The 26,698-nt window shown below is 37.5% G+C and overlaps 2 protein-coding genes across 22 annotated transcripts in view; one reads left to right on the top strand and one right to left on the bottom strand.

The window, feature by feature from the left end:
* Positions 1-18,219, top strand: part of LOC124197366 (intraflagellar transport protein 122 homolog) — a 32,821-nt gene extending 14,602 nt beyond the window's left edge. For 7 of the 21 annotated variants that reach the window (XM_046592787.1, XM_046592801.1, XM_046592805.1 and 4 more), the window contains 25 exons: positions 49-458; positions 1,199-1,313; positions 1,382-1,571; positions 1,868-1,948; positions 2,064-2,200; positions 2,273-2,384; positions 2,471-2,580; positions 2,653-2,931; positions 5,621-6,549; positions 7,290-7,404; positions 7,473-7,662; positions 7,959-8,039; positions 8,155-8,291; positions 8,364-8,475; positions 8,562-8,671; positions 8,744-9,022; positions 12,230-12,639; positions 13,380-13,494; positions 13,563-13,752; positions 14,049-14,129; positions 14,245-14,381; positions 14,454-14,565; positions 14,652-14,761; positions 14,834-15,112; positions 17,802-18,219. The gene's annotated coding sequence lies outside the window, so the exon portion shown is untranslated. Of the gene's footprint in view, positions 1-48; positions 459-1,198; positions 1,314-1,381; positions 1,572-1,623; positions 1,668-1,867; positions 1,949-2,063; positions 2,201-2,272; positions 2,385-2,411; positions 2,591-2,652; positions 2,932-5,620; positions 6,550-7,289; positions 7,405-7,472; positions 7,663-7,714; positions 7,759-7,958; positions 8,040-8,154; positions 8,292-8,363; positions 8,682-8,743; positions 9,023-11,711; positions 12,130-12,229; positions 12,640-13,379; positions 13,495-13,562; positions 13,753-13,804; positions 13,849-14,048; positions 14,130-14,244; positions 14,382-14,453; positions 14,566-14,592; positions 14,772-14,833; positions 15,113-17,801 lie in introns of those variants that run through there. The other 14 variants (XM_046592788.1, XM_046592791.1, XM_046592789.1 and 11 more) reach the window with 14 other exon arrangements.
* Positions 18,220-21,302: 3,083 nt separating this feature from the next.
* LOC124197369 lies at positions 21,303-22,153 on the bottom strand. Its single transcript, XM_046592808.1, has 2 exons — positions 21,817-22,153; positions 21,303-21,749 (listed from the first exon to the last, which is right to left on the bottom strand). Exons 1-2 carry the CDS (start codon positions 22,151-22,153, stop codon positions 21,688-21,690), a joined length of 399 nt encoding a protein of 132 aa, XP_046448764.1. The 3' UTR covers positions 21,303-21,687.
* Positions 22,154-26,698: the final 4,545 nt, after the last annotated feature.

Genomic DNA, 26,698 nt, shown 5'->3' with positions numbered 1-26,698 from the left:
TATGAGTGATCAAACGATTAAGTAAAAGTATAAATTGTCAAAAATTAGGTTTAATTGTACAGCCCCGTAGCACAATGCCAGAGTGTACGTGGAGATAATGTGAAGTTGTGCCGGACATGATCCGGACATGGGCCGGGCAAGCGGATCGTGAGTCTCCCGAGGCTGAACTATTTCAACATTTTTTTTCAAACCTTATTAGTCCACTTAATTGAATTTATAAAAATTTCCAGCTAATTTAGTGAGTGTGATTTTTCACACGGATTTTAAAATTTGTGATTATTTAATGATTTGTTCGTGTTTAAAATTAACTTCCAATCATTATAGTATGTGCAACCATGGTTGAATGGTTATGGCACGCAGTGTAGTTAGTTATTAAGTCTCTTGTCTCCTCCGGTGGTTTCCGGGTTCTATTCCCCCTCCCTCCATGGTTCCCTTTCGTGCTTGCATAAAATAATCATGTATGTAAAACGGTACCGAACGAAATTTTTTTTAAATTAAACTTCTTTATACTATCCTCTAACTTGATAAATTAAACAAATCTAGCTAAAAAAACAAACTATCACGCCGTACGCCGTAGGGACTTTGAGCCTTTCATTCACCAGGCTGAAGCGTCAAACGGAAACACCACCTGCGTTCAGTATGATATGAGATTGAACTTTAAATATTATCGCCATACTTTTCATTTTTAAATTTTTATTGTTATTGAATTCGAACCAGTATTTCCCTACTCATACTCATCCTCGCTGAGTTGCCATGGTCGCTGTCCAAGAAAGAAAACATTATACATCTAGCGGTAGAATTGCTAACTTTTTACTTTTTGCATTCATAAATAAATAATAGATTTGAATATTATTAAAAAAGTAATATGAAGCAAAATAACATATTTCTATAAAATATTTTTTAATGATTTATTCGTGTTTAAAATTAACTTCCAATCAATATAGTATGTGCAACCACGGTTTATTGGTTATGGCACGCAATGTAGTTAGTTATTAAGTCTCTTGTCTCCTCCGGTGGTTTCCGGGTTCTAATCCCCCTCCCTCCATGGTTCCCTTTCGTGCTTGCATAAAATAATCATGTATGTAAAATGGTACCGAACGAAACTTTTTTTTATTACAATTCTACTATTAAGTATTCTCGAACTTGATAAATTAACCAAATCTAGTTAAAAAATTAATAAAAAACTATCATGCCCTAGTACGCTGCTCGTAGGGACAGTAAAGATATTGTTTGACATCTCATAATGGAAACCCCAGGGAATGAAGTTGAGAAGGCAGAGAAGAAATTAAAGGATGCGAAATTGGCTGTGAAGTGTAAGTTGAATGGCATTTTAAGCAATTACATGTTCTATTCAGTTTACGGAATTTCTTAATTATTTTAGGCTTGACTTGTCTGACACTGTAACCACCAATATAGTTTATACTTATACCCATCTCTGTATGCTGCAATTCTACATAACAATCTGCAATTCTACGTTTCATCAAGGCATTGCATAGCATTAACAGATCGATTGGATCATGGGCATTTAAGTTTTTACATCAAGTTGCTGAATAAGCAAGACCTTTTTTAAGGTAAGGATTCTTATTGCATTCTTGACTAAATATTTTCATCAAATGTATCCAGGTGAAGTTTTTGGGGACATGGACCGAGCACATCTTAATTGCAAGGTGGTTCTGTTTGCAAGTTTTCATTGCTTTAGCTTATTTTTACATTCATAATATGTAATAAGTCTGGAACTGTAGACTGGTATAGCTGTAGGTGCTATTATTGCACACATCTCTGTATTTTACTATTCCTAAATGATTTTTAAGTGTTTTGTTGTCCCATCATGTTACATTAATGGAGCATGAAAATTCCCATTTTTCAGGCAAGTGGGTGAATACTTTGCGTAACCAGCTTCAGCTACAAACATCAGCTTCACAGCCCAATTTGTGGACAAATGCAAAAGGTACACACCACAACATCACGATAATATGATTATATTTTGCAACCAAATCAAGCACGATACATTGATGACAATAAATTATTAACTCACTGTGATTAACAATTTTCTGATTTTACAGGTTCTCTCTTGACCAGTTAATTGCTACTTCTGAAGCAGTTGATGATGATGGTTATCAAACAAACTATAATAGGGATATATTCTATCATTTCCATTCCCAATAAAAAGCATGCAGCAAACTTCTAAATGCAAACAGAGGTAAAACTGTGCTAAACCATTTTAATTCTTGTCTAAACATGTAAACAGAAAAATGTGTGGCTTACCTTTTAGTGAAAAAAATGACAAGAACCAAGATTCTGTTTTATTGGTTATCATCACGGATTATCTGTAAGTTATGTTTTGACACAGAATTTTGGGAATGCATCACAGACAGCAGTTTCAGGTATTGTTTGTTAATTTTTTAATTTAGATTTTGCTTAATTGACTGAATGACAACCATCTTTATTTCTCTCAATGAAAAAATGAAAGGGCTAGGGGCTATAAGGTCGACTAAGCTCTTTGTATGTCAATTCGTTGGCTGCTACCTGCTGGATTTTCCCTCTTTGACTTTCTAAGAACGTACCTGCTCTTGATTTGAAGTATTACTTGGTGTCGCTGCAAATCTTCTATGAAATTTTTGGTATCTAAAATAACACTTATTTTCGTTTCAGATTTATGCTGCGCCGCTATTTAATGAATTAATCCAGTAGGCGGAACCTGACGAAAGATCGGCGACGACTGTCGACTGACTGACGTGCTATTATTCTGCAATACTGCTCACTTGCGTGCCAACTTTTCATTGCCCCGAGGCATGTGAGAGTTGAGCCTGCTCCAGCTACCCGGCCAGCATCATTTGTCTACACAGCCGACTGTACTACTACCCCAGCCCTCACCTAGCACGGAGTTTCTTGAGGGCCACGAGATCATGATATTGATGAGGAGAATATGTTGTGAGTATCAAACTATTTTTCTTTAGTCTTTTATTGTCATTTCAATTCAGTGTCGATGAGCTAGATACAGGGTATGTTTGTTTTAGACACATTGATCCTTGCTTCCTCAAACGGGATTGCGGTGTTTATTCTTGCGTAACTTGAAGTCTTCTGCGCATGAAAGTAAACGGGAGAAGATTTGACGTCAACGAAACCAATCAATTTCTGAAAACCTATTATTGTGTACACACATGCCGATTCAAGCAGCTTTAATTTATATTTATATTTTTTCTAGCAATACCTTCCTCGTTAGATTGCTTCGAAAAATTGCAGTGGACAGTTTCCATCTTTTTTTGTCCCATAATCGAAAAGAGTCCACTTTTTTTATGTCCAATTTGACGGAGATCAGCGCAGGACATTAGGATCCTACCAATATTCTCGATGGCATTTGTTCTCTCTGTCCAGTAATATTTATCAGGAAAATTTAGAAATCAGGAAAAAGTTCTTAAAGTCCAATGTTCCTACCATTCAAGTCCTTTTTCAAATTCAGAAGAGCGGTCCTTGTTTCTTTCAAAAAAAGAAATCGTCGGAAATTTGAAATTTTACGTTACGCGTAATAAAAGCAGCAAAATACCTTTTAACTTGTCCTTCAAATTTCGCCATTCGTCAGTGACAGTCAATCCACGGTATTGTACAAAATTAATGGGGATGGACAAGACAGCGATCGAGTAACGAATGATCACTTTACGATCTTTTAACAAATGCCTTTCACGCAATTGTGTAAGATTAATTTTGCTGAGAGCTAGCGGTTTGGGAACGAATTTATCTCCATCCCATTCAACATAGCCTTTACTCATTTGGTAAAATTTATCAATATCGTCCTTGGAAGTAGATCCGTGTTTGGCGAAATCTGTTGTCACCGGTACCTTCGCTGAAACAATAGCGAACAAAACATTTTCTTGGCCGTCCATCTTTTTGAAATGTTTCATACATTTCCGACAGTTTCTTCTTTGATTCCACGTCCAACTTCTTGTAGACTTCGTTTAATGATTTTGCTGCCTTGTCCGGTCGGTAATTTTCCTCATTCCAGAAAACCGTGTCCCACATCTTGTCGCTCTGCTCTTCGACTACCGTCTTATTATTAGAGAAAAGCAAGTTCCTTAACATGTTGTAGATCTGCGATTCCGAATTTGGAGAAACAACGTCCGAATCGTCGAACATTTCTACGAGGATGTTGGTTGTTGTTTCTGTCAATAGTCGCTTCTCATCGTTAGTCGTTAGTAGAATCTCGTCTTTTTGGCCAAATCGTTGCAAGAGATTGCTGACCATTTGTCCCGAAACGACATTGTCGATGCGAATAGTGGTTTCCTTTGTTTGTGACGTCTGTGAAGATAAGCTAAACAAAAGTTAAATGGTCAAACTGTTCGGGTTAGAGCGCATGTCGAGCGCCAGTTGATCGCAATCGTTTTGCGTAAAACACGACAGAGAAAATTGAAGGAATTTGTGCAGCTGATAGGGGAAGCCAATTATTGCCGAGGGAGAAAGCAGTTGAAGGTATCGTGTTGACCAGAACTACTTTCTCCAGTGGAATAACTTGTACCTGGTGATCGTGAACTGGTTGACCGATGACTTTGCCCAGATATTTAACTACTTCACTTTCGACCTTATCGTTCCACATTTCAATACGGAAACGGATTTCCGGTTGTTTTGTGACGTTGTTGAAGGAACTGGTGGCGCTTGTGTGATCCAGCATGGCGATCGGAGTGTAGAAATATTTGTAACGGGCGGGAAGTGTACTCAACTTGCTATTTTCGGCGTGCTCGTAAATGTTGACGCGAAAACTACCGAACGGCATAGAACAAAGTTCGTTGGGCGAAATTTGCAGTTTGGTCCAGAAAGAAGGAGAATCTTGACCACAAACAGTCGCCAATAATTGCGCTGCGAATAGGAGACTTTTCATTGAGATATTGCAAGTCGCCATGACGCTAAATTACGACACTTTTGTCTTTGTTAAATAAAGAAATGGTACGATCAAACGGAACAAGGGTGCAGCGAGCAGTTGCTGCCTTCGTCACGCTTACACGATACTAAGTTAATCCGAGTTAATCTCAAAATGTTTCATCGTTTTTAATGTATGGCGCAGCCCAGACTCGACAACACTTGTTTATAGACTTGCTGACTTCTCTGAAGTGTGTTTGCATTTCGAAAGTTTTGATGTTCATCGAGTGGACGTAAAGAAGCGTTTGATTTATCTATCAGCGCCTTTTTTTTCCGGGAATCCCTTTTATGTTCTCAAATTACAGTTAAGTCTTCACAGTTCATCACGAAACTAGGGCATTGAGTAAACGCCTTTTTTAGGTTTATGATTTTCACACGGATGTAAACTTTGTGTAATTGTGTTTACCTTCTGAATTACGCTATTGTAATTATTACCCTTTGAAAGTCGACCTTCAAAATTTGAAATCTTGTGTTTATTTTATTATAGGTGATAGATAAATGTTGGAATTGATTTACGACAATTCGCCAGTAAATTGTTCTAACAAGTAAATTTGACCAAACCTTTGGTTTTTTTTTCGAATGTTCGATTTTTTCCGTTTTCTGCTGGATGCCGTTACATTCGTCTGTAATGGCGATTGTTTCCATTCAACAACCACAAACGAAGTAATATCAAATATGTAATTGACTTTGATTTGTTTTTCATGTGTTTTAGATTGACTTTGGAGAATAACCTGTGTGTCCTAAGTAGTCGTGAAGTCAGCAAGGTTCAAGTTTATTTAAACGCCAGTAAAGTTATCTATTGCGTCCCAACCATTTACCTCAGGGACTTGATCCTCGCCATAGATAACAAGTGTCAGCGGATGAAATGTATTTTTCCAGAACTTCTCCCCTATTGAGACGTCATTCCTTCAAACTACCATTTAGTTATTCTGTTTTCATTGTTTGTTGCCTTAGATGATTTATTTTGATATAGTGTCTAACTTCTTCTTTAACGTTAGCAGCGCTTTTTTTTGGTTGCGCAGCAGTGTGAAGTACGATAGCTTTTAATTTCCTTTTATGCTCAAAGATTGGTCTATGCTATAGTAATGTTGATTCTACGCCAAATATTAATATGATGTTTATTGTTTACAGATTACTCTTGTCGTTATTTTTACTCAAAATGATAATCAAAATTCATTTGTTTATGAGTGATCAAAACGATTAAGTAAAAGTATAAATTGTCAAAAATTAGGTTTAATTGTACAGCCCCGTAGCACAATGCCAGAGTGTACGTGGAGATAATGTGAAGTTGTGCCGGACATGATCCGGACATGGGCCGGGCAAGCGGATCGTGAGTCTCCCGAGGCTGAACTATTTCAACATTTTTTTTCAAACCTTATTAGTCCACTTAATTGAATTTATAAAAATTTCCAGCTAATTTAGTGAGTGTGATTTTTCACACGGATTTTAAAATTTGTGATTATTTAATGATTTGTTCGTGTTTAAAATTAACTTCCAATCATTATAGTATGTGCAACCATGGTTGAATGGTTATGGCACGCAGTGTAGTTAGTTATTAAGTCTCTTGTCTCCTCCGGTGGTTTCCGGGTTCTATTCCCCCTCCCTCCATGGTTCCCTTTCGTGCTTGCATAAAATAATCATGTATGTAAAACGGTACCGAACGAAATTTTTTTTAAATTAAACTTCTTTATACTATCCTCTAACTTGATAAATTAAACAAATCTAGCTAAAAAAACAAACTATCACGCCGTACGCCGTAGGGACTTTGAGCCTTTCATTCACCAGGCTGAAGCGTCAAACGGAAACACCACCTGCGTTCAGTATGATATGAGATTGAACTTTAAATATTATCGCCATACTTTTCATTTTTAAATTTTTATTGTTATTGAATTCGAACCAGTATTTCCCTACTCATACTCATCCTCGCTGAGTTGCCATGGTCGCTGTCCAAGAAAGAAAACATTATACATCTAGCGGTAGAATTGCTAACTTTTTACTTTTTGCATTCATAAATAAATAATAGATTTGAATATTATTAAAAAAGTAATATGAAGCAAAATAACATATTTCTATAAAATATTTTTTAATGATTTATTCGTGTTTAAAATTAACTTCCAATCAATATAGTATGTGCAACCACGGTTTATTGGTTATGGCACGCAATGTAGTTAGTTATTAAGTCTCTTGTCTCCTCCGGTGGTTTCCGGGTTCTAATCCCCCTCCCTCCATGGTTCCCTTTCGTGCTTGCATAAAATAATCATGTATGTAAAATGGTACCGAACGAAACTTTTTTTTATTACAATTCTACTATTAAGTATTCTCGAACTTGATAAATTAACCAAATCTAGTTAAAAAATTAATAAAAAACTATCATGCCCTAGTACGCTGCTCGTAGGGACAGTAAAGATATTGTTTGACATCTCATAATGGAAACCCCAGGGAATGAAGTTGAGAAGGCAGAGAAGAAATTAAAGGATGCGAAATTGGCTGTGAAGTGTAAGTTGAATGGCATTTTAAGCAATTACATGTTCTATTCAGTTTACGGAATTTCTTAATTATTTTAGGCTTGACTTGTCTGACACTGTAACCACCAATATAGTTTATACTTATACCCATCTCTGTATGCTGCAATTCTACATAACAATCTGCAATTCTACGTTTCATCAAGGCATTGCATAGCATTAACAGATCAATTGGATCATGGGCATTTAAGTTTTTACATCAAGTTGCTGAATAAGCAAGACCTTTTTTAAGGTAAGGATTCTTATTGCATTCTTGACTAAATATTTTCATCAAATGTATCCAGGTGAAGTTTTTGGGGACATGGACCGAGCACATCTTAATTGCAAGGTGGTTCTGTTTGCAAGTTTTCATTGCTTTAGCTTATTTTTACATTCATAATATGTAATAAGTCTGGAACTGTAGACTGGTATAGCTGTAGGTGCTATTATTGCACACATCTCTGTATTTTACTATTCCTAAATGATTTTTAAGTGTTTTGTTGTCCCATCATGTTACATTAATGGAGCATGAAAATTCCCATTTTTCAGGCAAGTGGGTGAATACTTTGCGTAACCAGCTTCAGCTACAAACATCAGCTTCACAGCCCAATTTGTGGACAAATGCAAAAGGTACACACCACAACACCACGATAATATGATTATATTTTGCAACCAAATCAAGCACGATACATTGATGACAATAAATTATTAACTCACTGTGATTAACAATTTTCTGATTTTACAGGTTCTCTCTTGACCAGTTAATTGCTACTTCTGAAGCAGTTGATGATGATGGTTATCAAACAAACTATAATAGGGATATATTCTATCATTTCCATTCCCAATAAAAAGCATGCAGCAAACTTCTAAATGCAAACAGAGGTAAAACTGTGCTAAACCATTTTAATTCTTGTCTAAACATGTAAACAGAAAAATGTGTGGCTTACCTTTTAGTGAAAAAAATGACAAGAACCAAGATTCTGTTTTATTGGTTATCATCACGGATTATCTGTAAGTTATGTTTTGACACAGAATTTTGGGAATGCATCACAGACAGCAGTTTCAGGTATTGTTTGTTAATTTTTTAATTTAGATTTTGCTTAATTGACTGAATGACAACCATCTTTATTTCTCTCAATGAAAAAATGAAAGGGCTAGGGGCTATAAGGTCGACTAAGCTCTTTGTATGTCAATTCGTTGGCTGCTACCTGCTGGATTTTCCCTCTTTGACTTTCTAAGAACGTACCTGCTCTTGATTTGAAGTATTACTTGGTGTCGCTGCAAATCTTCTATGAAATTTTTGGTATCTAAAATAACACTTATTTTCGTTTCAGATTTATGCTGCGCCGCTATTTAATGAATTAATCCAGTAGGCGGAACCTGACGAAAGATCGGCGACGACTGTCGACTGACTGACGTGCTATTATTCTGCAATACTGCTCACTTGCGTGCCAACTTTTCATTGCCCCGAGGCATGTGAGAGTTGAGCCTGCTCCAGCTACCCGGCCAGCATCATTTGTCTACACAGCCGACTGTACTACTACCCCAGCCCTCACCTAGCACGGAGTTTCTTGAGGGCCACGAGATCATGATATTGATGAGGAGAATATGTTGTGAGTATCAAACTATTTTTCTTTAGTCTTTTATTGTCATTTCAATTCAGTGTCGATGAGCTAGATACAGGGTATGTTTGTTTTAGACACATTGATCCTTGCTTCCTCAAACGGGATTGCGGTGTTTATTCTTGCGTAACTTGAAGTCTTCTGCGCATGAAAGTAAACGGGAGAAGATTTGACGTCAACGAAACCAATCAATTTCTGAAAACCTATTATTGTGTACACACATGCCGATTCAAGCAGCTTTAATTTATATTTATATTTTTTCTAGCAATACCTTCCTCGTTAGATTGCTTCGAAAAATTGCAGTGGACAGTTTCCATCTTTTTTTGTCCCATAATCGAAAAGAGTCCACTTTTTTTATGTCCAATTTGACGGAGATCAGCGCAGGACATTAGGATCCTACCAATATTCTCGATGGCATTTGTTCTCTCTGTCCAGTAATATTTATCAGGAAAATTTAGAAATCAGGAAAAAGTTCTTAAAGTCCAATGTTCCTACCATTCAAGTCCTTTTTCAAATTCAGAAGAGCGGTCCTTGTTTCTTTCAAAAAAAGAAATCGTCGGAAATTTGAAATTTTACGTTACGCGTAATAAAAGCAGCAAAATACCTTTTAACTTGTCCTTCAAATTTCGCCATTCGTCAGTGACAGTCAATCCACGGTATTGTACAAAATTAATGGGGATGGACAAGACAGCGATCGAGTAACGAATGATCACTTTACGATCTTTTAACAAATGCCTTTCACGCAATTGTGTAAGATTAATTTTGCTGAGAGCTAGCGGTTTGGGAACGAATTTATCTCCATCCCATTCAACATAGCCTTTACTCATTTGGTAAAATTTATCAATATCGTCCTTGGAAGTAGATCCGTGTTTGGCGAAATCTGTTGTCACCGGTACCTTCGCTGAAACAATAGCGAACAAAACATTTTCTTGGCCGTCCATCTTTTTGAAATGTTTCATACATTTCCGACAGTTTCTTCTTTGATTCCACGTCCAACTTCTTGTAGACTTCGTTTAATGATTTTGCTGCCTTGTCCGGTCGGTAATTTTCCTCATTCCAGAAAACCGTGTCCCACATCTTGTCGCTCTGCTCTTCGACTACCGTCTTATTATTAGAGAAAAGCAAGTTCCTTAACATGTTGTAGATCTGCGATTCCGAATTTGGAGAAACAACGTCCGAATCGTCGAACATTTCTACGAGGATGTTGGTTGTTGTTTCTGTCAATAGTCGCTTCTCATCGTTAGTCGTTAGTAGAATCTCGTCTTTTTGGCCAAATCGTTGCAAGAGATTGCTGACCATTTGTCCCGAAACGACATTGTCGATGCGAATAGTGGTTTCCTTTGTTTGTGACGTCTGTGAAGATAAGCTAAACAAAAGTTAAATGGTCAAACTGTTCGGGTTAGAGCGCATGTCGAGCGCCAGTTGATCGCAATCGTTTTGCGTAAAACACGACAGAGAAAATTGAAGGAATTTGTGCAGCTGATAGGGGAAGCCAATTATTGCCGAGGGAGAAAGCAGTTGAAGGTATCGTGTTGACCAGAACTACTTTCTCCAGTGGAATAACTTGTACCTGGTGATCGTGAACTGGTTGACCGATGACTTTGCCCAGATATTTAACTACTTCACTTTCGACCTTATCGTTCCACATTTCAATACGGAAACGGATTTCCGGTTGTTTTGTGACGTTGTTGAAGGAACTGGTGGCGCTTGTGTGATCCAGCATGGCGATCGGAGTGTAGAAATATTTGTAACGGGCGGGAAGTGTACTCAACTTGCTATTTTCGGCGTGCTCGTAAATGTTGACGCGAAAACTACCGAACGGCATAGAACAAAGTTCGTTGGGCGAAATTTGCAGTTTGGTCCAGAAAGAAGGAGAATCTTGACCACAAACAGTCGCCAATAATTGCGCTGCGAATAGGAGACTTTTCATTGAGATATTGCAAGTCGCCATGACGCTAAATTACGACACTTTTGTCTTTGTTAAATAAAGAAATGGTACGATCAAACGGAACAAGGGTGCAGCGAGCAGTTGCTGCCTTCGTCACGCTTACACGATACTAAGTTAATCCGAGTTAATCTCAAAATGTTTCATCGTTTTTAATGTATGGCGCAGCCCAGACTCGACAACACTTGTTTATAGACTTGCTGACTTCTCTGAAGTGTGTTTGCATTTCGAAAGTTTTGATGTTCATCGAGTGGACGTAAAGAAGCGTTTGATTTATCTATCAGCGCCTTTTTTTTCCGGGAATCCCTTTTATGTTCTCAAATTACAGTTAAGTCTTCACAGTTCATCACGAAACTAGGGCATTGAGTAAACGCCTTTTTTAGGTTTATGATTTTCACACGGATGTAAACTTTGTGTAATTGTGTTTACCTTCTGAATTACGCTATTGTAATTATTACCCTTTGAAAGTCGACCTTCAAAATTTGAAATCTTGTGTTTATTTTATTATAGGTGATAGATAAATGTTGGAATTGATTTACGACAATTCGCCAGTAAATTGTTCTAACAAGTAAATTTGACCAAACCTTTGGTTTTTTTTTCGAATGTTCGATTTTTTCCGTTTTCTGCTGGATGCCGTTACATTCGTCTGTAATGGCGATTGTTTCCATTCAACAACCACAAACGAAGTAATATCAAATATGTAATTGACTTTGATTTGTTTTTCATGTGTTTTAGATTGACTTTGGAGAATAACCTGTGTGTCCTAAGTAGTCGTGAAGTCAGCAAGGTTCAAGTTTATTTAAACGCCAGTAAAGTTATCTATTGCGTCCCAACCATTTACCTCAGGGACTTGATCCTCGCCATAGATAACAAGTGTCAGCGGATGAAATGTATTTTTCCAGAACTTCTCCCCTATTGAGACGTCATTCCTTCAAACTACCATTTAGTTATTCTGTTTTCATTGTTTGTTGCCTTAGATGATTTATTTTGATATAGTGTCTAACTTCTTCTTTAACGTTAGCAGCGCTTTTTTTTGGTTGCGCAGCAGTGTGAAGTACGATAGCTTTTAATTTCCTTTTATGCTCAAAGATTGGTCTATGCTATAGTAATGTTGATTCTACGCCAAATATTAATATGATGTTTATTGTTTACAGATTACTCTTGTCGTTATTTTTACTCAAAATGATAATCAAAATTCATTTGTTTATGAGTGATCAAACGATTAAGTAAAAGTATAAATTGTCAAAAATTAGGTTTAATTGTACAGCCCCGTAGCACAATGCCAGAGTGTACGTGGAGATAATGTGAAGTTGTGCCGGACATGATCCGGACATGGGCCGGGCAAGCGGATCGTGAGTCTCCCGAGGCTGAACTATTTCAACATTTTTTTTCAAACCTTATTAGTCCACTTAATTGAATTTATAAAAATTTCCAGCTAATTTAGTGAGTGTGATTTTTCACACGGATTTTAAAATTTGTGATTATTTAATGATTTGTTCGTGTTTAAAATTAACTTCCAATCATTATAGTATGTGCAACCATGGTTGAATGGTTATGGCACGCAGTGTAGTTAGTTATTAAGTCTCTTGTCTCCTCCGGTGGTTTCCGGGTTCTATTCCCCCTCCCTCCATGGTTCCCTTTCGTGCTTGCATAAAATAATCATGTATGTAAAACGGTACCGAACGAAATTTTTTTTAAATTAAACTTCTTTATACTATCCTCTAACTTGATAAATTAAACAAATCTAGCTAAAAAAACAAACTATCACGCCGTACGCCGTAGGGACTTTGAGCCTTTCATTCACCAGGCTGAAGCGTCAAACGGAAACACCACCTGCGTTCAGTATGATATGAGATTGAACTTTAAATATTATCGCCATACTTTTCATTTTTAAATTTTTATTGTTATTGAATTCGAACCAGTATTTCCCTACTCATACTCATCCTCGCTGAGTTGCCATGGTCGCTGTCCAAGAAAGAAAACATTATACATCTAGCGGTAGAATTGCTAACTTTTTACTTTTTGCATTCATAAATAAATAATAGATTTGAATATTATTAAAAAAGTAATATGAAGCAAAATAACATATTTCTATAAAATATTTTTTAATGATTTATTCGTGTTTAAAATTAACTTCCAATCAATATAGTATGTGCAACCACGGTTTATTGGTTATGGCACGCAATGTAGTTAGTTATTAAGTCTCTTGTCTCCTCCGGTGGTTTCCGGGTTCTAATCCCCCTCCCTCCATGGTTCCCTTTCGTGCTTGCATAAAATAATCATGTATGTAAAATGGTACCGAACGAAACTTTTTTTTATTACAATTCTACTATTAAGTATTCTCGAACTTGATAAATTAACCAAATCTAGTTAAAAAATTAATAAAAAACTATCATGCCCTAGTACGCTGCTCGTAGGGACAGTAAAGATATTGTTTGACATCTCATAATGGAAACCCCAGGGAATGAAGTTGAGAAGGCAGAGAAGAAATTAAAGGATGCGAAATTGGCTGTGAAGTGTAAGTTGAATGGCATTTTAAGCAATTACATGTTCTATTCAGTTTACGGAATTTCTTAATTATTTTAGGCTTGACTTGTCTGACACTGTAACCACCAATATAGTTTATACTTATACCCATCTCTGTATGCTGCAATTCTACATAACAATCTGCAATTCTACGTTTCATCAAGGCATTGCATAGCATTAACAGATCGATTGGATCATGGGCATTTAAGTTTTTACATCAAGTTGCTGAATAAGCAAGACCTTTTTTAAGGTAAGGATTCTTATTGCATTCTTGACTAAATATTTTCATCAAATGTATCCAGGTGAAGTTTTTGGGGACATGGACCGAGCACATCTTAATTGCAAGGTGGTTCTGTTTGCAAGTTTTCATTGCTTTAGCTTATTTTTACATTCATAATATGTAATAAGTCTGGAACTGTAGACTGGTATAGCTGTAGGTGCTATTATTGCACACATCTCTGTATTTTACTATTCCTAAATGATTTTTAAGTGTTTTGTTGTCCCATCATGTTACATTAATGGAGCATGAAAATTCCCATTTTTCAGGCAAGTGGGTGAATACTTTGCGTAACCAGCTTCAGCTACAAACATCAGCTTCACAGCCCAATTTGTGGACAAATGCAAAAGGTACACACCACAACATCACGATAATATGATTATATTTTGCAACCAAATCAAGCACGATACATTGATGACAATAAATTATTAACTCACTGTGATTAACAATTTTCTGATTTTACAGGTTCTCTCTTGACCAGTTAATTGCTACTTCTGAAGCAGTTGATGATGATGGTTATCAAACAAACTATAATAGGGATATATTCTATCATTTCCATTCCCAATAAAAAGCATGCAGCAAACTTCTAAATGCAAACAGAGGTAAAACTGTGCTAAACCATTTTAATTCTTGTCTAAACATGTAAACAGAAAAATGTGTGGCTTACCTTTTAGTGAAAAAAATGACAAGAACCAAGATTCTGTTTTATTGGTTATCATCACGGATTATCTGTAAGTTATGTTTTGACACAGAATTTTGGGAATGCATCACAGACAGCAGTTTCAGGTATTGTTTGTTAATTTTTTAATTTAGATTTTGCTTAATTGACTGAATGACAACCATCTTTATTTCTCTCAATGAAAAAATGAAAGGGCTAGGGGCTATAAGGTCGACTAAGCTCTTTGTATGTCAATTCGTTGGCTGCTACCTGCTGGATTTTCCCTCTTTGACTTTCTAAGAACGTACCTGCTCTTGATTTGAAGTATTACTTGGTGTCGCTGCAAATCTTCTATGAAATTTTTGGTATCTAAAATAACACTTATTTTCGTTTCAGATTTATGCTGCGCCGCTATTTAATGAATTAATCCAGTAGGCGGAACCTGACGAAAGATCGGCGACGACTGTCGACTGACTGACGTGCTATTATTCTGCAATACTGCTCACTTGCGTGCCAACTTTTCATTGCCCCGAGGCATGTGAGAGTTGAGCCTGCTCCAGCTACCCGGCCAGCATCATTTGTCTACACAGCCGACTGTACTACTACCCCAGCCCTCACCTAGCACGGAGTTTCTTGAGGGCCACGAGATCATGATATTGATGAGGAGAATATGTTGTGAGTATCAAACTATTTTTCTTTAGTCTTTTATTGTCATTTCAATTCAGTGTCGATGAGCTAGATACAGGGTATGTTTGTTTTAGACACATTGATCCTTGCTTCCTCAAACGGGATTGCGGTGTTTATTCTTGCGTAACTTGAAGTCTTCTGCGCATGAAAGTAAACGGGAGAAGATTTGACGTCAACGAAACCAATCAATTTCTGAAAACCTATTATTGTGTACACACATGCCGATTCAAGCAGCTTTAATTTATATTTATATTTTTTCTAGCAATACCTTCCTCGTTAGATTGCTTCGAAAAATTGCAGTGGACAGTTTCCATCTTTTTTTGTCCCATAATCGAAAAGAGTCCACTTTTTTTATGTCCAATTTGACGGAGATCAGCGCAGGACATTAGGATCCTACCAATATTCTCGATGGCATTTGTTCTCTCTGTCCAGTAATATTTATCAGGAAAATTTAGAAATCAGGAAAAAGTTCTTAAAGTCCAATGTTCCTACCATTCAAGTCCTTTTTCAAATTCAGAAGAGCGGTCCTTGTTTCTTTCAAAAAAAGAAATCGTCGGAAATTTGAAATTTTACGTTACGCGTAATAAAAGCAGCAAAATACCTTTTAACTTGTCCTTCAAATTTCGCCATTCGTCAGTGACAGTCAATCCACGGTATTGTACAAAATTAATGGGGATGGACAAGACAGCGATCGAGTAACGAATGATCACTTTACGATCTTTTAACAAATGCCTTTCACGCAATTGTGTAAGATTAATTTTGCTGAGAGCTAGCGGTTTGGGAACGAATTTATCTCCATCCCATTCAACATAGCCTTTACTCATTTGGTAAAATTTATCAATATCGTCCTTGGAAGTAGATCCGTGTTTGGCGAAATCTGTTGTCACCGGTACCTTCGCTGAAACAATAGCGAACAAAACATTTTCTTGGCCGTCCATCTTTTTGAAATGTTTCATACATTTCCGACAGTTTCTTCTTTGATTCCACGTCCAACTTCTTGTAGACTTCGTTTAATGATTTTGCTGCCTTGTCCGGTCGGTAATTTTCCTCATTCCAGAAAACCGTGTCCCACATCTTGTCGCTCTGCTCTTCGACTACCGTCTTATTATTAGAGAAAAGCAAGTTCCTTAACATGTTGTAGATCTGCGATTCCGAATTTGGAGAAACAACGTCCGAATCGTCGAACATTTCTACGAGGATGTTGGTTGTTGTTTCTGTCAATAGTCGCTTCTCATCGTTAGTCGTTAGTAGAATCTCGTCTTTTTGGCCAAATCGTTGCAAGAGATTGCTGACCATTTGTCCCGAAACGACATTGTCGATGCGAATAGTGGTTTCCTTTGTTTGTGACGTCTGTGAAGATAAGCTAAACAAAAGTTAAATGGTCAAACTGTTCGGGTTAGAGCGCATGTCGAGCGCCAGTTGATCGCAATCGTTTTGCGTAAAACACGACAGAGAAAATTGAAGGAATTTGTGCAGCTGATAGGGGAAGCCAATTATTGCCGAGGGAGAAAGCAGTTGAAGGTATCGTGTTGACCAGAACTACTTTCTCCAGTGGAATAACTTGTACCTGGTGATCGTGAACTGGTTGACCGATGACTTTGCCCAGATATTTAACTACTTCACTTTCGACCTTATCGTTCCACATTTCAATACGGAAACGGATTTCCGGTTGTTTTGTGACGTTGTTGAAGGAACTGGTGGCGCTTGTGTGATCCAGCATGGCGATCGGAGTGTAGAAATATTTGTAACGGGCGGGAAGTGTACTCAACTTGCTATTTTCGGCGTGCTCGTAAATGTTGACGCGAAAACTACCGAACGGCATAGAACAAAGTTCGTTGGGCGAAATTTGCAGTTTGGTCCAGAAAGAAGGAGAATCTTGACCACAAACAGTCGCCAATAATTGCGCTGCGAATAGGAGACTTTTCATTGAGATATTGCAAGTCGCCATGACGCTAAATTACGACACTTTTGTCTTTGTTAAATAAAGAAATGGTACGATCAAACGGAACAAGGGTGCAGCGAGCAGTTGCTGCCTTCGTCACGCTTACACGATACTAAGTTAATCCGAGTTAATCTCAAAATGTTTCATCGTTTTTAATGTATGGCGCAGCCCAGACTCGACAACACTTGTTTATAGACTTGCTGACTTCTCTGAAGTGTGTTTGCATTTCGAAAGTTTTGATGTTCATCGAGTGGACGTAAAGAAGCGTTTGATTTATCTATCAGCGCCTTTTTTTTCCGGGAATCCCTTTTATGTTCTCAAATTACAGTTAAGTCTTCACAGTTCATCACGAAACTAGGGCATTGAGTAAACGCCTTTTTTAGGTTTATGATTTTCACACGGATGTAAACTTTGTGTAATTGTGTTTACCTTCTGAATTACGCTATTGTAATTATTACCCTTTGAAAGTCGACCTTCAAAATTTGAAATCTTGTGTTTATTTTATTATAGGTGATAGATAAATGTTGGAATTGATTTACGACAATTCGCCAGTAAATTGTTCTAACAAGTAAATTTGACCAAACCTTTGGTTTTTTTTTCGAATGTTCGATTTTTTCCGTTTTCTGCTGGATGCCGTTACATTCGTCTGTAATGGCGATTGTTTCCATTCAACAACCACAAACGAAGTAATATCAAATATGTAATTGACTTTGATTTGTTTTTCATGTGTTTTAGATTGACTTTGGAGAATAACCTGTGTGTCCTAAGTAGTCGTGAAGTCAGCAAGGTTCAAGTTTATTTAAACGCCAGTAAAGTTATCTATTGCGTCCCAACCATTTACCTCAGGGACTTGATCCTCGCCATAGATAACAAGTGTCAGCGGATGAAATGTATTTTTCCAGAACTTCTCCCCTATTGAGACGTCATTCCTTCAAACTACCATTTAGTTATTCTGTTTTCATTGTTTGTTGCCTTAGATGATTTATTTTGATATAGTGTCTAACTTCTTCTTTAACGTTAGCAGCGCTTTTTTTTGGTTGCGCAGCAGTGTGAAGTACGATAGCTTTTAATTTCCTTTTATGCTCAAAGATTGGTCTATGCTATAGTAATGTTGATTCTACGCCAAATATTAATATGATGTTTATTGTTTACAGATTACTCTTGTCGTTATTTTTACTCAAAATGATAATCAAAATTCATTTGTTTATGAGTGATCAAAACGATTAAGTAAAAGTATAAATTGTCAAAAATTAGGTTTAATTGTACAGCCCCGTAGCACAATGCCAGAGTGTACGTGGAGATAATGTGAAGTTGTGCCGGACATGATCCGGACATGGGCCGGGCAAGCGGATCGTGAGTCTCCCGAGGCTGAACTATTTCAACATTTTTTTTCAAACCTTATTAGTCCACTTAATTGAATTTATAAAAATTTCCAGCTAATTTAGTGAGTGTGATTTTTCACACGGATTTTAAAATTTGTGATTATTTAATGATTTGTTCGTGTTTAAAATTAACTTCCAATCATTATAGTATGTGCAACCATGGTTGAATGGTTATGGCACGCAGTGTAGTTAGTTATTAAGTCTCTTGTCTCCTCCGGTGGTTTCCGGGTTCTATTCCCCCTCCCTCCATGGTTCCCTTTCGTGCTTGCATAAAATAATCATGTATGTAAAACGGTACCGAACGAAATTTTTTTTAAATTAAACTTCTTTATACTATCCTCTAACTTGATAAATTAAACAAATCTAGCTAAAAAAACAAACTATCACGCCGTACGCCGTAGGGACTTTGAGCCTTTCATTCACCAGGCTGAAGCGTCAAACGGAAACACCACCTGCGTTCAGTATGATATGAGATTGAACTTTAAATATTATCGCCATACTTTTCATTTTTAAATTTTTATTGTTATTGAATTCGAACCAGTATTTCCCTACTCATACTCATCCTCGCTGAGTTGCCATGGTCGCTGTCCAAGAAAGAAAACATTATACATCTAGCGGTAGAATTGCTAACTTTTTACTTTTTGCATTCATAAATAAATAATAGATTTGAATATTATTAAAAAAGTAATATGAAGCAAAATAACATATTTCTATAAAATATTTTTTAATGATTTATTCGTGTTTAAAATTAACTTCCAATCAATATAGTATGTGCAACCACGGTTTATTGGTTATGGCACGCAATGTAGTTAGTTATTAAGTCTCTTGTCTCCTCCGGTGGTTTCCGGGTTCTAATCCCCCTCCCTCCATGGTTCCCTTTCGTGCTTGCATAAAATAATCATGTATGTAAAATGGTACCGAACGAAACTTTTTTTTATTACAATTCTACTATTAAGTATTCTCGAACTTGATAAATTAACCAAATCTAGTTAAAAAATTAATAAAAAACTATCATGCCCTAGTACGCTGCTCGTAGGGACAGTAAAGATATTGTTTGACATCTCATAATGGAAACCCCAGGGAATGAAGTTGAGAAGGCAGAGAAGAAATTAAAGGATGCGAAATTGGCTGTGAAGTGTAAGTTGAATGGCATTTTAAGCAATTACATGTTCTATTCAGTTTACGGAATTTCTTAATTATTTTAGGCTTGACTTGTCTGACACTGTAACCACCAATATAGTTTATACTTATACCCATCTCTGTATGCTGCAATTCTACATAACAATCTGCAATTCTACGTTTCATCAAGGCATTGCATAGCATTAACAGATCAATTGGATCATGGGCATTTAAGTTTTTACATCAAGTTGCTGAATAAGCAAGACCTTTTTTAAGGTAAGGATTCTTATTGCATTCTTGACTAAATATTTTCATCAAATGTATCCAGGTGAAGTTTTTGGGGACATGGACCGAGCACATCTTAATTGCAAGGTGGTTCTGTTTGCAAGTTTTCATTGCTTTAGCTTATTTTTACATTCATAATATGTAATAAGTCTGGAACTGTAGACTGGTATAGCTGTAGGTGCTATTATTGCACACATCTCTGTATTTTACTATTCCTAAATGATTTTTAAGTGTTTTGTTGTCCCATCATGTTACATTAATGGAGCATGAAAATTCCCATTTTTCAGGCAAGTGGGTGAATACTTTGCGTAACCAGCTTCAGCTACAAACATCAGCTTCACAGCCCAATTTGTGGACAAATGCAAAAGGTACACACCACAACACCACGATAATATGATTATATTTTGCAACCAAATCAAGCACGATACATTGATGACAATAAATTATTAACTCACTGTGATTAACAATTTTCTGATTTTACAGGTTCTCTCTTGACCAGTTAATTGCTACTTCTGAAGCAGTTGATGATGATGGTTATCAAACAAACTATAATAGGGATATATTCTATCATTTCCATTCCCAATAAAAAGCATGCAGCAAACTTCTAAATGCAAACAGAGGTAAAACTGTGCTAAACCATTTTAATTCTTGTCTAAACATGTAAACAGAAAAATGTGTGGCTTACCTTTTAGTGAAAAAAATGACAAGAACCAAGATTCTGTTTTATTGGTTATCATCACGGATTATCTGTAAGTTATGTTTTGACACAGAATTTTGGGAATGCATCACAGACAGCAGTTTCAGGTATTGTTTGTTAATTTTTTAATTTAGATTTTGCTTAATTGACTGAATGACAACCATCTTTATTTCTCTCAATGAAAAAATGAAAGGGCTAGGGGCTATAAGGTCGACTAAGCTCTTTGTATGTCAATTCGTTGGCTGCTACCTGCTGGATTTTCCCTCTTTGACTTTCTAAGAACGTACCTGCTCTTGATTTGAAGTATTACTTGGTGTCGCTGCAAATCTTCTATGAAATTTTTGGTATCTAAAATAACACTTATTTTCGTTTCAGATTTATGCTGCGCCGCTATTTAATGAATTAATCCAGTAGGCGGAACCTGACGAAAGATCGGCGACGACTGTCGACTGACTGACGTGCTATTATTCTGCAATACTGCTCACTTGCGTGCCAACTTTTCATTGCCCCGAGGCATGTGAGAGTTGAGCCTGCTCCAGCTACCCGGCCAGCATCATTTGTCTACACAGCCGACTGTACTACTACCCCAGCCCTCACCTAGCACGGAGTTTCTTGAGGGCCACGAGATCATGATATTGATGAGGAGAATATGTTGTGAGTATCAAACTATTTTTCTTTAGTCTTTTATTGTCATTTCAATTCAGTGTCGATGAGCTAGATACAGGGTATGTTTGTTTTAGACACATTGATCCTTGCTTCCTCAAACGGGATTGCGGTGTTTATTCTTGCGTAACTTGAAGTCTTCTGCGCATGAAAGTAAACGGGAGAAGATTTGACGTCAACGAAACCAATCAATTTCTGAAAACCTATTATTGTGTACACACATGCCGATTCAAGCAGCTTTAATTTATATTTATATTTTTTCTAGCAATACCTTCCTCGTTAGATTGCTTCGAAAAATTGCAGTGGACAGTTTCCATCTTTTTTTGTCCCATAATCGAAAAGAGTCCACTTTTTTTATGTCCAATTTGACGGAGATCAGCGCAGGACATTAGGATCCTACCAATATTCTCGATGGCATTTGTTCTCTCTGTCCAGTAATATTTATCAGGAAAATTTAGAAATCAGGAAAAAGTTCTTAAAGTCCAATGTTCCTACCATTCAAGTCCTTTTTCAAATTCAGAAGAGCGGTCCTTGTTTCTTTCAAAAAAAGAAATCGTCGGAAATTTGAAATTTTACGTTACGCGTAATAAAAGCAGCAAAATACCTTTTAACTTGTCCTTCAAATTTCGCCATTCGTCAGTGACAGTCAATCCACGGTATTGTACAAAATTAATGGGGATGGACAAGACAGCGATCGAGTAACGAATGATCACTTTACGATCTTTTAACAAATGCCTTTCACGCAATTGTGTAAGATTAATTTTGCTGAGAGCTAGCGGTTTGGGAACGAATTTATCTCCATCCCATTCAACATAGCCTTTACTCATTTGGTAAAATTTATCAATATCGTCCTTGGAAGTAGATCCGTGTTTGGCGAAATCTGTTGTCACCGGTACCTTCGCTGAAACAATAGCGAACAAAACATTTTCTTGGCCTTCCATCTTTTTGAAATTTTTTATACAATTCCGACAGTTTCTTCTTTGATTCCACGTCCAACTTCTTGTAGACTTCGTTTAATGATTTTGCTGCCTTGTCCGGTCGGTAATTTTCCTCATTCCAGAAAACCGTGTCCCACATCTTGTCGCTCTGCTCTTTGACGACCGTCTTATTATTAGAGAAAAGCAAGTTCCTTAACATGTTGTAGATCTGCGATTCCGAATTTGGAGAAACAACGTCCGATTCGTCGAACGTTTCTACGAGGATGTTGGTTGTTGTTTCTGTCAATAGTCGCTTCTCATCGTTAGTCGTTAGTAGAATCTCGTCTTTTTGGCCAAATCGTTGCAAGAGATTGCTGACCATTTGTCCCGAAACGACATTGTCGATGCGAATAGTGGTTTCCTTTGTTTGTGACGTCTGTGAAGATAAGCTAAACAAAAGTTAAATGGTCAAACTGTTCGGGTTAGAGCGCATGTCGAGCGCCAGTTGATCGCAATCGTTTTGCGTAAAACACGACAGAGAAAATTGAAGGAATTTGTGCAGCTGATAGGGAAGCCAATTATTGCCGAGGGAGAAAGCAGTTGAAGGTATCGTGTTGACCAGAACTACTTTCTCCAGTGGAATAACTTGTACCTGGTGATCGTGAACTGGTTGACCGATGACTTTGCCCAGATATTTAACCACTTCACTTTCGACCTTATCGTTCCACATTTCAATACGGAAACGGATTTCCGGCTGTTTTGTGACATTGTTGAAGGAACTGGTGGCGCTTGTGTGATCCAGCATGGCGATCGGAGTGTAGAAATATTTGTAACGGGCGGGAAGTGTACTCAACTTGCTATTTTCGGCGTGCTCGTAAATGTTGACGCGAAAACTACCGAACGGCATAGAACAAAGTTCGTTGGGCGAAATTTGCAGTTTGGTCCAGAAAGAAGGAGAATCTTGACCACAAACAGTCGCCAATAATTGCGCTGCGAATAGGAGACTTTTCATTGAGATGTTGCAAGTCGCCATGACGCTAAATTACGACACTTTTGTCTTTGTTAAATTAAGAAATGGTACGATCAAACGGAACAAGGGTGCAGCGAGCAGTTGCTGCCTTCGTCACGCTTACACGATACTAAGTTAATCCGAGTTAATCTCAAAATGTTTCATCGTTTTTAATGTATGGCGCAGCCCAGACTCGACAACACTTGTTTATAGACTTGCTGACTTCTCTGAAGTGTGTTTGCATTTCGAAAGTTTTGATGTTCATCGAGTGGACGTAAAGAAGCGTTTGATTTATCTATCAGCGCCTTTTTTTTTCCGGGAATCCCTTTTATGTTCTCAAATTACAGTTAAGTCTTCGCAGTTCATCACGAAATTAGGGCATTGAGTAAACGCCTTCTTGTTCGCAAACGAAGGATGTAATAAATTGTTAATGCAGTCTCCTTCCTTCGGATCTGGTATGGCTTTTTTACTTTTTCTTTATTCAAGATTCCACATACAATTTTGTTTTAATCACTTTTAAAAAATGAGTCGTTAAGCACTTATGCTAAACATTTTGTATTCACAGTTCGCAGTCGGACTTTGCCGCTTTGGCTCTTTGCTGGCAGCTGGCAGAGACGCCAGATGCGGACGTTTTTAAATGCAAGACTGAAAATGGCAATGTTGCGGTTTGCGCGTTACTTTCAAGATGGCTTCTGGCATTCGACGAGAGTCGAAAGCAACTGACAGACCCCAGCTGAAATGGATCGTCCCGGTTTGTAGAATGTATTTCAACTTCATGTTTTTGTATTGTAAATCAGTTAAAATGTAAGAGGTGAAGTGGCATTCACAATAATTACCATTTTGTCCTTCAGTTGGCGTAACGCGTCTTCTACACTGCGGAGTGCGACGACCAGGGATCGAAAGTGGCTACTTCATCTCCTTTTCCCCCTTCTCTCGTCGTGTGCACTGTTGTGAGTATGCTGAGTGTAATCACCGAGTACGTCCTTCCTCCATTTAACCCACCTGATGTCAACTCTCAGTTTCTGTGTGGGCGGAGCTCTCAACAGGAGGAGGTGCCTGCTCGACGGTATTTCCAAGGCTTCAAGGTAGGACGCAGTATGAATTATAACTTTACATTATTAATTATAACAGACATCGCCCATCGATTGAATGCTCTTATCTAGTCGCAAGTCATTCTCGTGTCATTCTCTTCGACCGTCCTCTTAAGATTGAATTATTTTTCGGATTTCATTTTCCGCGTTAATCTGGAAATTAAATACCTTTTTTCCGTCGGGTAGGCATCCAACGGCAAAGGCAAATACTTGAGCTTGCTGCTGCACATTTTTAGGCGATTTTGTTTTTTTACAGCGATATTTGTTATTCTAATGGAAATTCGTTTGAATTTCCATACAGCGACGCTCTTGTTGATAAAAAATAAGTATCTAAGCGTTATATTTTGATGTTTTTATTACTCCCAGTCAACTTTTTTATTACCATCATCCTAAATATAGGAGAAGTCATAAACCAAAAGAATTACTGCGGTACATTGAAATTATCCTTCAATGATAAGTAATTCTTCAATACCGTCGTTGGATAAAGATTTCTCACTATCTTCAGCTGGAGAATCTTCGCTATCGCTATCAGATAATTCTTCGCTATCGACATTAGATATTTCTTAATCGTTATCGCTAACGGTTATTTCTTCATCTTGACTTTCGACATCACAATCCTTCACATTCGACATCTTTGAATTCACAGTAGCGATAGTCAATAGACAACCTGACATGACAGTGGTGCTTCGCTGTTTGCTTTTCCCAACGACAAAGAACTTTTTAAAATCCTTCGGCTCCCTCTGTTCCCATCTTAACCAAATTCATTTAAGAGGATTAGTCGTTTTCATCTACAGATCCAAAATTTTGATAGTCACTAATTTACATTCATGCAATTCAAAGGTTTCGAGCTTATTGAACGAATGGAGATTGGCGGCCTCGTGTAACACATCATCAGTAAGGGTGTCACAAGAACTTATACTTATAGACTTTAGAGAAGGGGATGATAACAACAGGCAAAGGCTTTCGGGAAGAATTGCTTTTAGTTCCACTCGATCAAGTATTTCAAGATAATTTAATATCGGTTGCTTCAACTTCGTCCGATTGCGTCTGAAAGAATTGCGCTATCGAACCTGGGGCCATTGTTAATAATTTATAATCTATAGAGGTATTTCACGATGAAAATTTAAATTTTCCAAGGGTTATTGGTCAAAGTTGCAGTTGTATTATGGTTAACATGGGCACCTTTAAATCTCGAACACCGCAGCACAGATGGCTGTACTAGTTTTCGAAATTTGTTGTATGCCTCACATATTTGAGATAATAGTTACAAAAAAATCTTCCCATTTTAAAAATCAAAAAATTTAACTACGTATTGTCGGAAATTTTTGTATGCAAAATAAAACATAATATTTAGGGGAAGGATAGGTGTGTCGGATAAGACGTCGCTTGATGTTCATGAGTACATGTCATTTCGTGACCCGAGTTCGATTCCCCGGTAGATCAAAATTACTTTGTCCGAAATCCGCCAGAGGGCGAAACAAGAATAAACTGATGTGGATGGTCTAAGTGGTTGAAGTCTGATAACTCTTTAAGTCGGGACTTTGAATCCAATGTGTTACCAAGTTCGTTGTGATTCCGATGTTCGATGTGAATGTCCAATCCGCGTTCCGTTTCCGAATTCGAAGCTATCCGCCTGACAAGTCAGCATAGGTCGTATTGGCGACTCGTCTTCGGACGACGTTTGTATCGTCAATCAGTCAAGCCGCTTGATTGAACAATGTAACTGAATATAGGGAACCTCAGGTTTACTAAGATCAGGTGTTGTCACAACAAGAAAGAGCTAGGCCAGAGCGTAGTACAGAATAGTATTTGGCTCCTCCACACCAGGTTATGTTTTTGGTTGTTGTTCCTTTTTTGCTATTTTAGACCTGAAGCAGCCTGGGATAACGTGAATTGCACGTTTGTAATTTACTGCAGCTGTCCCACTGAATTTGATTGAATCGTAATTTAGTTTTTCACAATAACGTGGTATTCTTATTGTTCATTATTGTAATGTGGTATTCTGTGTCATTCATCAAGTATGTCTGGGCCTATTTCTACTGTGCCTACTGGTTTGCAAAATATGCTTGTGCAAAATGTTCTAGTTATAGCACATTAAGCTGCTACACTTGCTCAATAGTCCCTAGAGAATTGTGCAAACATCCCTCAATCTTAAGCCAATTCATCATTATGTGAGTTTTAAGCCATAACCATTTGGTATTCATTTTTATGTATTCATTTTGATATTGGTTGTTGTAGACCCACCCCCAGCAATGTCAACCTGCAGAAGGAATGGCCAGTTTACGTGTGTTTCATACTCGAAGGTCACGGAGATCATTAAGTAAAACGTGTCATGCAGTGGTGTAGAGGTTGGGTGAGAACGGGACGTGTTTCATCATTATCAAGCAGGTACAATAGCCGCAAGCCATAACCAGTGTTCATTTTGATATTTTTTGTTGTATACCCATCCCCAGCAACGTCAACCTACAG

Source organism: Daphnia pulex, chromosome 7 (assembly GCF_021134715.1).
Source record: "Daphnia pulex isolate KAP4 chromosome 7, ASM2113471v1".
Taxonomy (NCBI): Eukaryota; Metazoa; Arthropoda; class Branchiopoda; order Diplostraca; family Daphniidae; genus Daphnia; species Daphnia pulex.
The sequence above is the reverse complement of the archived record's forward strand: the minus strand, read 5'-3'. Positions and strand labels throughout refer to the sequence as shown.